Source organism: Branchiostoma floridae, chromosome 7 (assembly GCF_000003815.2).
Source record: "Branchiostoma floridae strain S238N-H82 chromosome 7, Bfl_VNyyK, whole genome shotgun sequence".
Lineage (NCBI taxonomy): Eukaryota > Metazoa > Chordata > Leptocardii > Amphioxiformes > Branchiostomatidae > Branchiostoma > Branchiostoma floridae.
In genome coordinates, this window is record NC_049985.1 from 2,398,546 (window position 1) to 2,414,274 (window position 15,729).

A 15,729-nucleotide genomic window follows, 5' to 3' on the forward strand; every position below is an offset into this window, starting at 1 on the left:
GCAGGTTAACATAATGGCTGAACAATCTAGGACCAAAAGACTGTAGGTCATAGGCCGTACCACACGTGCACAAATTAGGTTTCAGATTGTGGTAATCTTGCAGACATGGGGAAAATAGATGTTGTTCCAGTAACACCCATATAACCAGTAACCTTGAAGTGGCTTTTCGGGTCCAGTTCCATGAGCGTCGTAACCACTGAGCAAGTAGTTCACTGTCTAGAAGTGGTCTTTTGGCCTTGCACTTATCAAGCTCATTACCAGGCAACTACACAGCACAAACTTATGAACTTTGAACAAATTTAGAATATGAACAAATTTAGAATATGACCATGAAAACTCATGATCACCTTGGTCCAATCTCGATCAGCAGTCCCTTTTCCCCCTCCCTGCCTAGGAAGGACTCCCTACTGGTCCTCTCCCCCTCGAACGGAGTGGTCTAGAGGTGGTCCGTTATGCAAACTTGTTACAAGGTGACAATGGCACACTCCTTATGAACAAATTAAGAATACGACCACGAAAGCTCACCTTGGTCCAATCTCGATCAGCAGTCCCTTCTCCCCATCCCTGCCTAGGAAGGACTCCCTACTTGTCCTCTCCCCCTCGAACGGAGTGGTGACAACCCACAACAGTTTCTTCTGCTCCTCGGCCGTCAGGTCCTTCCCACCGTCCACACAGATGTTGAAACAGTTCTCCGTGGTCACTGCCTGGATCTGCTTGGAGCCCAGAACTGTCTGTAGCTTCTTACACGTGACCTGGTGTGCCCCTGGATTCAGGGCCGGGGTCTGGTAGTACCGTGTGATCACCATAGTTTAGCCTGGAACAAAAAGGCATTGGTATGATAGTAATTGTATACTAGTAAATAATATAACAGGTTATGTCATACGAGCGATCGCTGTTGTTGTTTATATCCAGGGTATTGGGCGGTTGGTGCCTACCAGGACGTCAGTAGATTGGATTAAAAATTGATATTTAGATTAGCAGCTCAAATTACTGGTTAATATGTAAATCAAGCTTTTGCCAAACACCTGCCTACCACTGCGTCACCGTGACACCATCGCGATCGCTCGAGTCGTATACCTGGGCTGTGATAATGTTTGATACAGGTGTCCCATAAACCAGGTGATAATAGGCTGTATCACACAGACGAACAATTCCAACGTAGTCTGTGCACAAACACTGCAGTCAAAATTTTGAATAAACGATTTGGACGTTAGGATTGCTGCTATTACAAATTTTCTTCAAGGTCAAAAAATTTTCTGAATTTCCGGCACATTTTTTATTATTGTAATGAAACGTGTGTTCACAGGTGGGTATGACATATATAGATACATCACGGGGTATATCATACATCACCATCGCTCCCAGCATGACAACAGGCAAAGCCTGTCAATAGCCTGTGCATTTACATTTACAGTTGAACCTTCTTCTTCTTCTTTGGTTTTGAGGCTACCAACTTCAACTTGCTGAAGACCTTTGTAAATTGTAGCCTATATTATATACTCATTTTTCACTTGAGTGAAGTAAGGAAAGTCGATGTAAAGTGCCTTTCCCAAGGGCACAAGATTGGTGAAACAGCAGGGTTCGAACTCAGGACCTTCTGGGTCTGAGTCAAACGTGCTGCCGATCTAGCCACGCGGTCCCACACAACCTTGACTTCAACTTCGACTTCAAGTTACACCTGAGAGCGAGGATACCTTGAAACCCGATACAGGAGATAGGATAGTGCTGTGCACACAGTTAACATGAGAGCAGAAAACACTGATGACAGATATAATCAGAATCACACACACAGTGATATTTTCTTTATACACAGATTGTACTTCTATTTCTAATAAAATGTGAAGATTTCATTTGTAACAATGTTGAGTTGACCATTTGTCTGATTGATCTCCAACATATTATTTATTCTGGAGACTCCCTACCACTCCTAGGCCAGAAGAAATAACTGCTAAGGCTGATTGGGATTTAACTCTTACATAGGTTAATGATTGATTAATTGTTATTCATGATGAAAACACCGGTACACGTGCAAGCACGCGCCCCCCTCCCCACTCATTCAAACTAGGCGAAGATGCCCAGCAAATAAAGAATTTAGCTATTGTTTACCTTGAATAACAGGGTTTAAAGACTGTTGTTACGAAGTTGTGAATAAAACAGACCAAAGTCTTACCTGTAATTCGGAGATCTTCAAAGACGAAGCAGTGTTCAAAGTGGCGGGTTTTACTGGAGGCTGGCGGGAACTTCGGGTCAAAGGTTACAATTTGGACGGCGTGGCGGGAAAATACATCAGGAGCTTCCCACAAATCATATCATCAAGGAGCTCCTTGATATCATATAACGTCCTTACACATATCAAGAGCTACTCAGCAACTAGTGACCACGTCTATCAAAATAATAGACGTTAAACAAGGAAATCAACAACATAGTCTCTCAATCCATCCAGGCTTTCTCGAGTTTATATGCTGGTCCACACATAAATCGCATCATCTAAAAAAGGTTTAAGTTAGGGGATTTACTTTCTACACAACCAGATTGTACATTTCCATCATTAACGTACATTTTGCAACCTAGTGTACTTCATCTTATTTTTGGAATTCGTTGTTGTTGTTGTTGAATTTTCAGGTACAAAATTCATTAATCTACTGTTCAACATAATGTCGCTAGATGACGCTTCCTACCGAAGACGTCATTTGGGAATAAGCAAGTTGGACTTTTCCATTACGCTTTTGGGAACTTTCACAAAGATTCACTTTTACTTACATCAATATTTCGATACATTAGGATAAAAATCTACATATTTGAAATACTCAGATAAAAATGATAACATTGAGGTATCATACTTATTTAGATACGAGCTTTAAAGTAAAATTTGAGAACAATTTTCGTTATTTTCTGAATATTGCACACCTATCATCATTGTGTTATGATCCAAGCCGCCATCTTACCCTGCTTGCCGAAGAAGTACCCCAATTTTTCCGACATCGCAAAAATGTAAAGCGGCTTTTATGTACAATCCAAGGACCTACAGTAGATTTTAGACTCTGTGAACGATGCTGCTTATCCCTTCGACCGTAGCAATGTCCACTTGACAAAGAGCTTTGCCGTGTTTGTGTGGAAATCGTCCCGGTTTCGCTCGCGATGTCGTCCGACCACAGGCCGGTCCTGCGCACACAGCTCAGACTGGATGGGAAATGGCTGAAAACTGATTTACAGGTGAGAAAAAAGACGGGAAATATCACCACAGTAGACTGTGAATGTTGTGGAAAGTATCACCAATACAGCCTAGAGAGGTACATCGCTGAGTTTGACCAGGTCGAATAAATATAGATATATTGCACGAAGGGGGTGGGGGGAATGTCGGACGACTCGGACCATTACCAACTCGGCCCAGTCAACTCGGCCCATCTGCCGGGACAACTCGGACCATCGCCGGCGGTTTGGGACGTCAAAGTCACAGCTAGAAGTTGTCTGACAAAATGCCGCCGTCTCTATAAGTCTATTCAAAATCACGTTGATTGCCTGGTTTGGGACGTCAAAAACGTCAAAGTTAACACAATAACAGCTAGAAGTTGTCGGACAGAGACCCAGTGCATGCTGCTGGGAACTTGTCTTGGGTAGAAAAATCCGCCATTGTTCGTAAGGTAAAAAGCAAATGAGCGGAAACAAACGTTGTGTTTTATTTTGTCCAGACTACATACACTAGTATATGAACAGTTTGTTGATGGAAATCGTCTCAGTAAGCAGAACATTTCACAAAGGCCAGGTATATCTAAGTTAATGTATCTTTAAGCTTATGTACAACTTGCGCTGGACACAGCCGGCCGACGTGACGTGACTAGGCCCGCCGGCGAGTGTAAATACATGTATTGTCCATGGGGATGGTCCAACTTGTCCATGGGGATGGTCCGAGTTGACCAGGGGGGTGGTCCGAGTTGACCAGATTTCCAATGGGCCGACTTGGTAATGGTCCGAGTCGTCCTGATTCCGGTGGGGGGTGGTTTGGTTTCTGACCTACAGGTACCATAGGTACTATAGTAGGCTAAGGACATATGGTAAAGAATACTTAAAACATATCATAGTATGGTAAACCGATTATCATAGTATAGTACCCGTTTTGCTCTACGTAACACATCGTTAAAAGCTGTCAGTATTTGTGCTGTTTTGTACGAATTTTCGAAGAGGCGTGTCTTGTGTCGTGATAAATATACTGCAGATTGAGCTTGACCATGGTCTCATAAAGAATTATGTACAAAAAGAGTAGGGGTCCTTCCCGGTGTGAGTAGTTCAAATCCTATAGTCCTTGACTGCACATGGGGCAACTGCTGTCATATTGAGGTCACCCGAGTTAGCGCCGAATGGCAGCCGCTCCAGACCCTTGCGATTTAGCCCCACCTACTCCTTACAATTCAGCCCCTGGCTGCAAGGAGTCGGCCCACCCAAAACAATACATGTATCTTTATTTTTTCATGGAGGTGAAAATTACTTTCACAGTATAACCCGTAACACTGTACTCCAATTACCGGTTTTGTCTGTTGTCCCTCCAGTGTGCGTTCTCCCGAGATGGTCTGAGTTCGCTGTGGAACGAGCTGGTGAAGGATGGAGAGGTTACCGTGGGAACGGCAGACACCATCATCAACTCTGCAGGGGTGCCCGCCAGGAAGGGTAAGAGATTGTTGATTAGTTGCCTCTGTGTAATCTCCAAGCAGATCTTGTGGTGTCATAAGATAGTACTGTAAATGTGGAAATGTTCGCGGTGGTTTTATGTTCACGGTGGCCACTTCATACAGGGCTCGAAATACCACATGCATATGCAGGTTAGTGCAGGTAAAATTGCAGGTATTTCTGATGTCTACCTGCACTGGTCCATGTACTGGGTTTTATACATAATTGATAAATTCCCTATGATGTAGGTGTCTGTGAATTGTTATTAGCTGCATCTGCTGTTACCACCTATTAGGTATAAAAGAAAACATGGCAATGGTTTAAATCCTGAACAATTTTTAGTATGATCCACACTTCCTAAATTCAGAGTGGTGCAGGTAAAGTTTATCTGGTGCAAGTAATTTTCAATGTTACCAGTGCAGGTATGCAGAAAAAGGTATTTCGAGCCCTGTCATACCATGGGTGTAATCGATTCTCCAACCCATTATTTTGTGAACACATCTTGTGTCCAGTCCCACTACATGTACATGCAGTGTTGAATACCACCATCAGAGCAGGATCAATATTTGTGGTGCAGACTGGTCTAGAGCATTGAATACTAACTCCTCCTAAGCTGATCTTCCATTGGCTGAATTGATATATTGGCCTCAGTAGTATCCGTGGGCCAGGCATTTGGCTAGGATTTTATTATAGGGTGTCCAAATTTCTTGGTGAGTCGCAGTAAGTGATATAGACACCACTACTGTGGGGGTTAAAATGGTACATTCCAAGCAGGCTTTTAGCTAGGAATTAATTTTAGGGCGTCCAAAGTAATCAGAGTGATCTGCGGCACGAAGCAGTCGAGCATTGTGGGGGGGTAATTTTCAAAATAAAATTTTGAAATCATAACCCTCTGAAATGCTATTTCCTGCATTTTGAGGTGCATATTTTGTAGAATTCAGCCAAGATTTTTTTGTGTCTGTTACAATATGTTTGCCCTGACTGAGGCTGGGAGGAAAAATTTGGGCGTCCGTAGTGCGTCTTGCTTAAAAGTATTGCGTCCGATTTCTTATGTTTGTTAGGACAGTGCGTCTAAATGACGCGTTGACGCATGCCTAGCTAAAAGCCTGATTCCAAGGTATCCTTAGGGGCAAAAGTACTGTCAGAGAGGTCACAGTAGAAGATTATGACCCCAAATGACCCAGTGGCATCCCTGATCAATCAGAATTTCATGCTTGTCAGAGGATCTGCTCCCCAGTGTAAGGGCATCTACTATGATCTAGTGTGTCCAATTTCTTGTTATTTTAAGGAAAAAGTGTCTAAATGACACCTGGATGCATGCCTGGCTAAAGTAAAAGCCTGCCATGAACCCAATGTCCCTCGAAACTGTGAGATCGAGCAACGTTGAGATTTTACCCTGCTACATGCACATCTGCTTGGAGATGTGTTGAGTGAATACCACCACCAGAGTAGGATCAATATTGGTGGTGCAGACACATCATTAGTATTCCTGTCAGGCATGCTTTGGTTGTGCAACACAGGGCTAATGCGGATTTGATAGTGTAAAGGAATACTATTTTCTTCTGGAGGAATATTATCATTACACATGGAGCATACATGTGTTTGTGATATTTCACTGTTGCTGATTGTAGTTAACTTGTAAACAAAAATCTATATCTAGAAATTTGTAATGCACATTCATATTTTCATCTTCGTGAGAAATCAGCTCGTACATGTAGTTTTGCAGCAATATTTTCACATAAGCATTTATGAAACTGATGAACTGAACTGAAATGCCAAAGGTACAAGGTAATTGCACTTGGCAAGGCACTCATAATATAGATTACTAGCTATGTATCTACATGTAGTGACTGAATTACATTGTACCTTGGTGAAGCAATATGAAGTAATGACCTGGATGCAGAGAACTACAATCATGTAACCAGGTTATTATTACAGCCCTGGGGAGGTTATATTACTGGTGATGGCTTTTCAGTAAATTGGAACTTGAGCAAATTTACATCTGTGATTATAGCTCTGAAGAAGATAGCAACAGGACTATAGAAATAACATGATTGAACATGAACGTGCCAGCTTGCAGTGCCAGTAGTTGTGATGGCCACTGCAATCCAGATAAGAACATATGTTAACGGTATTGTTAACGGTAGCTTTTCAAATTCAAAAGTCTTTTCTTTTTCCTTTTCCATCAGGAGAGACAGGTAAATACTACTGTGGCCTGAAGTTGCCTGTATGTAGCTGCTGTGTTGGGCACTGTGGACCAGACAAAGGGTGTAACTGTTAAACTAAATGTGAACTGTAATAATGGTAGATTTTTAAACTTTAAAAAAGTCTTTTTTTTTCCTTTTCCATTAGGAGAGACAGGTAAATACTACTTCTTCAAATGAACATTGTCTTGTCAAATGAACATTGATGGTAATGTTATTTTTAAACTTAAAAGTTTTCTTTTTCCATTTCCTTCAGGAGAGACAGGTAAATACTATTGTGGCCTGAAGTTGCCAGTTTGCAGCTGCTGTGACGGGCACTGTGGTCCAGACAAGGGGTGTAACTGTTGTCAAACTAAATTATTGTTAACGGTAATGCTAAGGATGGCTTGATTACTGAAAGTTTTTTTTTGTTTTCCTTCAGGAGAGACAAGTAAATACTACTGTGGGTTGAAGTTGCCTGTATGTAGCTGCTGTGTTGGGCACTGTGGACCAGACAAGGGGTGTAACTGTTAAACTAAATGTGAACTGTAATAATGGTAGATTTTTAAACTTTAAAAAAGTCTTTTTTTTTCCTTTTCCATTAGGAAAGACAGGTAAATACTACTGTGGGCTGAAGCTGCCAGTTTGAAGCTGCTGTGACGGGCACTGTGGTCCAGACAAGGGGTGTAACTGTTGTCAAACTATTATTAATGGTAATAATAGTAGACTTTCAAACTTAGAATTCTTTTTTTCCATTTTCTTCAGGAGAGACAGGTAAATACTACTGTGGGCTGAAGCTGCCAGTTTGTAGCTGTTGTGACGGGCACTGTGGTCCAGACAAGGGGTGTAACTGTTATCAAACTATTGTTTACAGTTATGTTACTGGTAGCTTTTCAAACTTAGGATTTTTTTTCCTTCAGGAGAGACTGGTAAATACTACTGTGGGCTGAAGTTGCCAGTTTGCAGCTGCTGTGACGGGCACTGTGGACCAGACAAGGGGTGTAACTGCGCGGCGTGTCAGCGGCTGGACCAGATGGATAGGGACCTACTGCAGGAGGAGAGCAGTAAACCGTCTCTGGCACGGACGCTGATCGAACAGTGGACCTGGGGCAAGCAACCAGGTATGGACCATCAGTCACTCTCACTCAATCCTCTTCATGTGGTATGTGAGGCTTTTGACCGATTAGAAAATGGACAAGTTATACTTCAGCGTTTTGGGGCTTACCGATCAAAGGAAATAACAAGAGCAAAGTAGAGAAGAGTTTATTAAATTATAGTCATTTTCACCAAGTCTCCAGTCAAACACAGTCAACAGAGGCAGTTAGTGTTGCTTACTTGGCATTTTAAAATCCTATCAAATACACGAAGATAGGATTTTACAATGCCAGTGGAAGTCAGATACTAAATTAAGCAGATTCCTTTGTAGCAAAGTGGACCATTATTTTGAGTATTGCCCATTCACAAGTTTTCACAGCCAATTAGTTCCAGGTTCAGGACATGATTCTCTGGACCTGGACTGTACGGGGCCCTGAATTTTCAGTACCAGTGTACAGCGCTACAAATAAATCATTCTCATTCTCATCTTGCAGATGTTGTCCAGCTGCGTGAATGTCTGCAGTCGCTGCTGTACGAGCAGCAACAGCTGTCCGCCTGCAGCAACGCCTCACCGTTGAGCACTACAAGTAAATCATTCTCATTCTGCAGATGTAAGTCAGCTGCGGGAATATCTGCAGTCGCTGGTGTTCGAGCAGCAACAGCGGTCTGCCTGCAGCAATGCCTCACCGTCCTGCAGTGTTACAAATAAATCATTCTCTCATTCTCACCTTGCACATGTGAGCCAGCTGCGGGAGTGTCTACAGTCGCTGGTGTACAAGTAGCAGCAGCTGTGCTCCCAGGCCGCGACCACCACGCTGTCTGCAGTCCGCCTGCAGCTCTACAAATAAATCATTCTCATTCTCTCATTCTTTCATTCTCACCTTGCAGATGTGAGCCAGCTGCGGGAATGTCTGCAGTCGCTGGTGTTCGAGCAGCAGCAGCTGTGCTCCCAGGCCACAGCCACCACGCTGTCTGCAGTCTACCTGCAGCAGCGACTCAACGTCCTGCAGTGCTACAAATAAACCATTCTCATTCTCACCTTGCAGATGTGAGCCAGCTGCGTGAGTGCCTGCAGTCGCTGGTGTACGAGCAGCAGCAGCTGTGCTCCCAGGCTGCGGGCCACCATGCTGTCCTGCAGCGTTACAAATAAATCATTCTCATTTTCTCATTCTCACCTTGCAGATGTGAGCCAGCTGCGGAAGTGCCTGCAGTCGCTGGTGTATGAGCAGCAACAGCTGTGCTCCCAGGCTGCGACCACCACGGTGTCTGCAGTCCGCTTGCAGCAACGCCTCACAAATAAACCATTCTCATTTTCTCATTCTCTCATTTTCACCTTGCAGATGTGAGCCAGCTGCGGGAATGTCTGCAGTCGCTGGTGTTCAAGCAGCAGCAGCTGTGCTCCCAGGCTACGGCCACCACGCTGTCTGCAATCCGCCTGCAGCAGAGGCTAACCATTCTGCAGTGCTACAAATAAATCATTCTCATTTTCTCATTCTCACCTTGCAGATGTGGGCCAGCTGCGGGAATGTCTGCAGTCGCTGGTGTTTGAGCAGCAGCAACTGTGCTCCCAGGCTGCGGCCACCACGCTATCTGCGGTCCTGCTGCAACGCTACAAATAAATCATTCTCTCATTCTCATTTTCTCGTTCTGATTCTCTCATTCTCACCTTGCAGATGTGGGCCAGCTGCGGGAATGTCTGCAGTCGCTGGTGTATGAGCAACAACAGCTGTGCTCCCAGGCCGCTGCCACCACGCTGTCCGCGGTGCGTCTGCAACAACGACTGACTGTCCTGCAGCGCTACTTCATCGCTCTGGCCAGGCACAACCCTGCCGAGAAGGCCGTGGCTCCGAACAAGCAGTCCGCAGCTGTCATACCTAAAGGAACGAAAAGGTTAGTGTCTTGTATTACTTACAGCAGGTGTAAAGCAGATGTAAGGATCTGGCAAATTCTTGTTATGTTGGTATCTAGAAGTGACAGCTTGAGAAGATGAAACGCAGACTTGCAGAAGGCCAGCAATGTTTGGCAGTGTTAGCTAAGATTGTTCATCTCTCTCTGCGGTGTGCTGAAATCCCAAGAGAAGGGGACCACAGGTCTGGCTCTGTAACAATAAACATTCAACATTGTTTAAGGAGCATAACAGCAACACAACATTGCCTAAGAGTGTTTCCTAACATTGTCGATAATTATGTTCCTACAATCAGTGCAATGGCCAAGTGGGTAGAATGTTTGCCCTGCAGTCGGTTCTTTGGGAGTTCGTTCCCCGGCCATGCCATACCAAAGACTTTAAAAATGGTACATACTGCTTTCTCTGTTTAGCACTTAGCATCTGGGAAAGGGTATCATAATAGTTGTTCAAATCACTGACTTGTGTCAGTGGATTAGTCCCTTGTTGTAGTGATTACACAAATCTGTATGGCTGCAGCAGGGTTGTAGCCAGCACCCGTCCTTCCGTCCTTTGACGGAATTTTGCAGCTGGGGACGGAAAAAAACTTTGCCCATTCCGTCCTCTTTGTCTCGATTTCAAAATTTTCCTTGGGAGCATGCCTCTGGACCCTCCTAGGAACACTGCGCCAAAGCCATTCAAAATCAAGGGGACGGAAAATGATTTCTGGCTGGCTACAACCCTGGGCTGCAGAAACAAAGATTAACCTAAGAGTAATTTCTAACAGACGTTGAACTTGTACATGTGCCGTGTAGTGTGCTGAAGCCCCACGAGAAGGCGACCATGGGTCTGGCTCGGGTCGGCTGCAGAGCGGCGCTGTCCTTCGCCTTCGCCTTCCTGAGACGAGCCTGGAGAACTGGCGACGATGCAGACCTCTGTACCGGTGAGATGGTTGAATAAGATTGAGATTGGATTGGACAGGGCTGTCTCTAGCTTTGAATTTCTTTGAGTTGTCAACTACTAGAACTTTTAAATTTATTGTGTGACTCTAGTCAAACGCTGAACCAAAGGAAAATCTATGAAAGGAAAAGATAGCTTTAAACAGCATTTGCAGTCAGATGTGGAAATGTTTGGTTTGGAAATGGAAAAGTGACAGGTCGTTCAGTGTAATATAATCAGCTGCTGCCATGCTGCATGCCTGTGAAGCTGGTGTGTTACTCTGAAGGACAGTTATACCGGATACAGGTACGTATAGCCCTTCCTCCTAGTGATTGCAAGTTGTGACGTGAGAACATTCAAGACTTAAGATTAAGAATTTCTTCCTCTCCTCCCCAGAACTGCTGCAGGAGTCTCTGGACGCCCTGCGGACCCTCCCCGAGGCCACCCTGTTCGACGAGTCGAGCGTGTCGTCCGTCTGGCTGGAGGCTGTGGAGAGGGCAACCAAGTTCATCAGATCTGTGGTCATGGGGTGAATATTGAATTTGTATTTTCTAAGTATAACAACGTGATGCGTATCTGCTATATACATGTATCAGTAGCAAAGCAGTTATACAATGAGCAGAGCATGCAATGTTCATACAATATGTCTAAATGTTATTTAGCATATATGAGTATAATTTTGTAATTTTGTTCATATAATGTTTGACTTAAATCCTTTATGCAATTTAAAATGTATGTGTCCTATCAACACAAAAGCATTCAGCTAGTTGGGCAGTTCTGGCTGTAAATACCGGTAAATCAACAAACTCTAGCTGTCTACTGATCAGAAGTAGATAGATAACCCTACCCTTGTGTTTCATGGATCCTTTGCTAACAGAGACTCAAACGGCGGAGCAGCGGGTGGAAAGACGGGTGGCAGCGGAGGAAACATCCCCGTGTCGGACCAGCACACGGCCCTGGCGCTACTTTTGGAACTGGCCGTGCAACGCAGCTCGCTGAACCATCTACTGAGCGCTGTGCTACTGCTGCTGCAGCTCTGGGACAATGCTAACAAACAGGTAATGTGGTCTATAGAGTTGCCAACAAACAGGTAACATTATACTTAAAGATAATTAGTAGATAACCCTACCCATGGCCCCGGCCCTGGAGCTGGCCGTGCAGTGCAGCTCGCTGAACCATCTACTGAGCGCCGTGCTGCTGCTGCTACAGCTCTGGGACAATGCCAACAAACAGGTGATATTATTTTTTGCCAGCAAAAAGTGATTTGGGTCTGTACAATAGTGTCATTTCCAGATGCGGCAGCCATCTTGGATTTCCTGGGGTCATCCAGGGTCATGCACCAAAATGAGGCTGGACAGGAGAGTTCCTAGTTATAGAGTTCCTAGTATAGATAGGCAGTGGTTTTGGTTTCACCCCATTATTATTTTGGCACTACTATGGATCAAAGCAAATCAGGCCTGTATTCAGTTTCTCTAATACGCCTGTCACATTATCAACGATCTTCGGGGTATCGATGGAAGATCGGCCATATTTAAGATTGACAGAGGGTTGCGCATATTTTTCACCTGAAAACCGTCCCTGTCACATATAAGCCATACTATGTACCTCGTACAATTGTTGTGCAATAGAGTCATTATTATAAGCGAGTCTCGGGCGATCGCCGCAGAATCGTCGTCCGATCGATTTTTGCCAACTGTGACAGAGGTATAACAGAAAAGAACTCTAACTCGGATTGTTTCGCCTGCAGGTGACTGACAACAGGTTTGACTCTAACGGCACCCGGGCGCCGCTGGTTCCACTGCTATGCCGGTTTCAGGATATTCCCACTTCTCGCACACGGACCACGGACGGGGCCAAACTGGAGGAGGTAAGGATACACTACACTTTGACAATACAGGTCCTGGAGATATTAGTACACTTTCATTACATTTCATTTTCATTTCATTTCAAACTTTATTTCAGGCTCTTGGCCCATATCACATACATAAAAAACATACAATACAACAATACAAATACACTTTATGTACAATAAAAAGTTGAATTACCCAGGGCTTTTGTAAACAAGATTCACATAGTGTGTCCAGAATTTGCTATTGAAAAGGGCGTCTGAGTGGAATAACCGGGAGATAATGTTGTTATTAGATGTGGCGATGCGTTGTACAAATGCATGTGTTAATTTTCTCCTAGCTTCAAAGGTATCAATCCCATGTGTCACAAACATTTGGCTGGCACTATCACTCGTACAATAGCCTAACACAATCCTTCACCAAATAGGTTATGTTTTCGGTTGTGCTATGGCAGGGTGGTTTTGGAGGTATAACTCAAGAAGCTGTTCATGATATTTGTTAGGTGGCTTGCTATCTATTGTCAACTTCGAAAACTGGGAGGCCCATGGTTATGATTTTTAGTGGTGGGTTGCACTGTGGCAGGGCGTGAGTGGTACAAGTTTGGGACCCATCGCAGTCACTGCTCAGTAAGACAGCTGGAGCCAGAGAGTTTCCAATTCTAACATTAATTTTATTTATCACACTGAGCAATTTTGCCAACATGGCTTCTTCAGTGGTCCAGGCTCAAATGAGCACAGTATACAAACTTTGGAGAACATAAAAAACTCTCTATAACTTGGTTAGGTCCTGAACTGAGGAACTGCCATCGATGAATACCATAAACCAGTTCTGGCATTATGCTTTTTTTGTCCATCTACAACTGAATAATGATGCAACAAAAGTTTGTCTACAATAAAAATTGAAGTAAGATGTCTTAAGCAAAGTTTTTCTAAGTGCTTATATGTTGCAGATGCAGGTATTATTTAACACTACAGTTCCAGGTAATATGTTTTGCTGGACAGTTTTACTAAATGTTAACAATGATAATGTTTATTGCATGTTCATGCCTGTAGGCTAAATTCACAAATGACAATGCAAGTGGTCTAATGGATGAAAAGGAAAAAGAACTAAACTTGTACTGTAACAGTAATTTTAAACTGGACTAATGGAAAATAATATTAAATATCATGTATTTCTATAGCAAACATCATGGTACTGTCATTAATCGCTACATCAGTTTCTAGTATTTTCCTCTCTCTTTTTGAAACACACGGAGATACATTTACATAATCACATGATTCTTAATGCATGACATCAAGTATTTAAAAGTATCCTGCTTACTAGACATTTTGAACTTACAAGTATTGTCATCTGTATACATGTAGCCTTGGGTGGTCGGAGAGCCTTTACCAGTGGTGGTAAGAGTTCTGCCTGTCACCTACGGACGTCCTGAAAAAAATATAGAAGAAATAGCAGGGGTGAGATGTGGTATGTTTTGACATGGTTTTGGCAAGTATGATGAATATAATTATGATAAACAGTGTCAATAATTGTTTACTAGACAGGAGGGTTTCATCAGGAAATGGTACAGTTGTAAGAAGTACCTGGAAAAGCCTGGCATATGAAGGCCATCGGCGTGTGACATGGAGCGTCGTACCACTTGTCTTGTACGTAAGAAACACAATCTTGGTCGCTCCCATAGTTGCTGTTTGGTTCTCCCGGAGCAAAGGAGTTGTACGTCCCAAGTGCAGAACCATCCGCCCACTCAAAGCTTCCCTCTTTGCGCCGATCGTGCAGGCCAAACCTGTAGTTAGGATTGGCACCACAGCCCTTGTACAAGCTGATCAGGAAGGCATTTGTCTCAGCGTCTCGGGGCATGGCAAGGGTGCCGCCGTCTTGACGACAGGCTGCGGCAGCTTGGCTGAAGGCCTTAGGTGCGTCGAAGACCTTGTAGCAGATTTCACGGAACACCGTGTAACCCTTAGGACAAGATGCTGAAAAAGCCGAGTCAAAAACAGATGTTGGAATAGACATTTGGTGATGTTTATGTTGTTCCAGAAATACATCACTAACAAACCATTACATTTTACTCAAGACCATTTCTTGCCAATAAGTTGTGTTTTAGTTGATACTAGCATAATTAATAACTAATATTAGTCAGTAAAACACTACAACAGGTCCATAAGCCATCTATTACTGATGAGGAGAATAATATCATAATCACTGCCACAAGATGTTTACTTTGCACTCATTCATTAATGTAAATAGCATAATTTCATGGAATAATAATAGTCAGTGCCACGAAATTTCGTTTCTGTTTTTATTCTTAAGTTATCATCGTTCAATGTAAAGTGACAATAATGACACAAAAATGGATAACAGTATACAGTACAGTAGTAGCGGCTAATTCTATTGATAAATTCAATCAAACAATCACAAATAGTACACGTGGCAACTTACCTGGTGTCTTACTCATCTCGTGAAGACGTTGCTCCAAAGCGGCTGTTCGGCTTCGCTCCTTGTCCAATTCGCGCTTCAAGGCATCAACAGTGGAGGACATCTGGCGTATGTTGTTTTGGTCGCGCTTTAAGGCATCAACAGTGGTGGACATGTTGTCTTGGTCACGCTTCAAGGCGTCAACAGTGGTGGACATGTTGTCTTGGTCTTGCTTCAAGGCATCAACAGTGGTGGACATGTTGTCTTGGTCACGCTTCAAGGCGTCAACAGTGGTGGACATGTTGTCTTGGTCTTGCTTCAAGGACATGTTGTCTTGGTCGCGCCTGAAGGCATCAACAGTGGTGGACATCTTGTCTTGGTCGCGCTTCAAGGCGTCAACAGTGGTGGACAGTTGGCGTATGTCGTTTTGGTTGCGCTTCAAAGCGTCAAAAATGATGGTCATGTCTTGGTCGCGCTTCAAGGCATCAACAGTGGTGGACAGTTCGGATATCTCCTACAAGCGCATAAACTTTCATCAGAATTCCAAACATAAAAAGAAAGTAGAAAAGTCTGGATAAACTGGAAGAACAAAACAGAATCAGTGTCAGAAAAATTGATTTACAACAGGCTTTGTAGTACCTCTTTGTTGATGAACGTCAGAGGAGCGAGTCCCACAGCGACCAGGCTTAGCAGGACGGCAATGCTG

The 15,729-nt window shown here is 43.7% G+C and overlaps 2 protein-coding genes across 2 annotated transcripts in view; one reads left to right on the forward strand and one right to left on the reverse strand.

Moving 5' to 3' along the window:
* The window catches only part of LOC118418946 (phosphoribosylformylglycinamidine synthase-like), an 80,451-nt gene extending 78,133 nt beyond the window's left edge, over positions 1–2,318 (reverse strand). Inside the window, exons 1-2 of the mRNA XM_035825089.1 lie at positions 2,171–2,318; positions 526–814 (exon numbers count right to left, since the gene is read on the reverse strand). Of these exons, the coding sequence (XP_035680982.1) occupies positions 526–806 (281 nt within the window). The 5' untranslated portion in view covers positions 807–814; positions 2,171–2,318. The remainder of the gene's footprint in view (positions 1–525; positions 815–2,170) is intronic.
* Positions 2,319–2,915: 597 nt separating this feature from the next.
* The window catches only part of LOC118419289 (E3 ubiquitin-protein ligase HERC2-like), a 117,410-nt gene continuing 104,596 nt past the window's right edge, over positions 2,916–15,729 (forward strand). The window contains exons 1-8 of the mRNA XM_035825635.1: positions 2,916–3,213; positions 4,545–4,662; positions 7,766–7,966; positions 9,614–9,830; positions 10,638–10,765; positions 11,158–11,290; positions 11,639–11,819; positions 12,509–12,628. Coding sequence (XP_035681528.1) covers positions 3,139–3,213; positions 4,545–4,662; positions 7,766–7,966; positions 9,614–9,830; positions 10,638–10,765; positions 11,158–11,290; positions 11,639–11,819; positions 12,509–12,628 — 1,173 coding nt within the window. The 5' untranslated portion in view covers positions 2,916–3,138. The remainder of the gene's footprint in view (positions 3,214–4,544; positions 4,663–7,765; positions 7,967–9,613; positions 9,831–10,637; positions 10,766–11,157; positions 11,291–11,638; positions 11,820–12,508; positions 12,629–15,729) is intronic.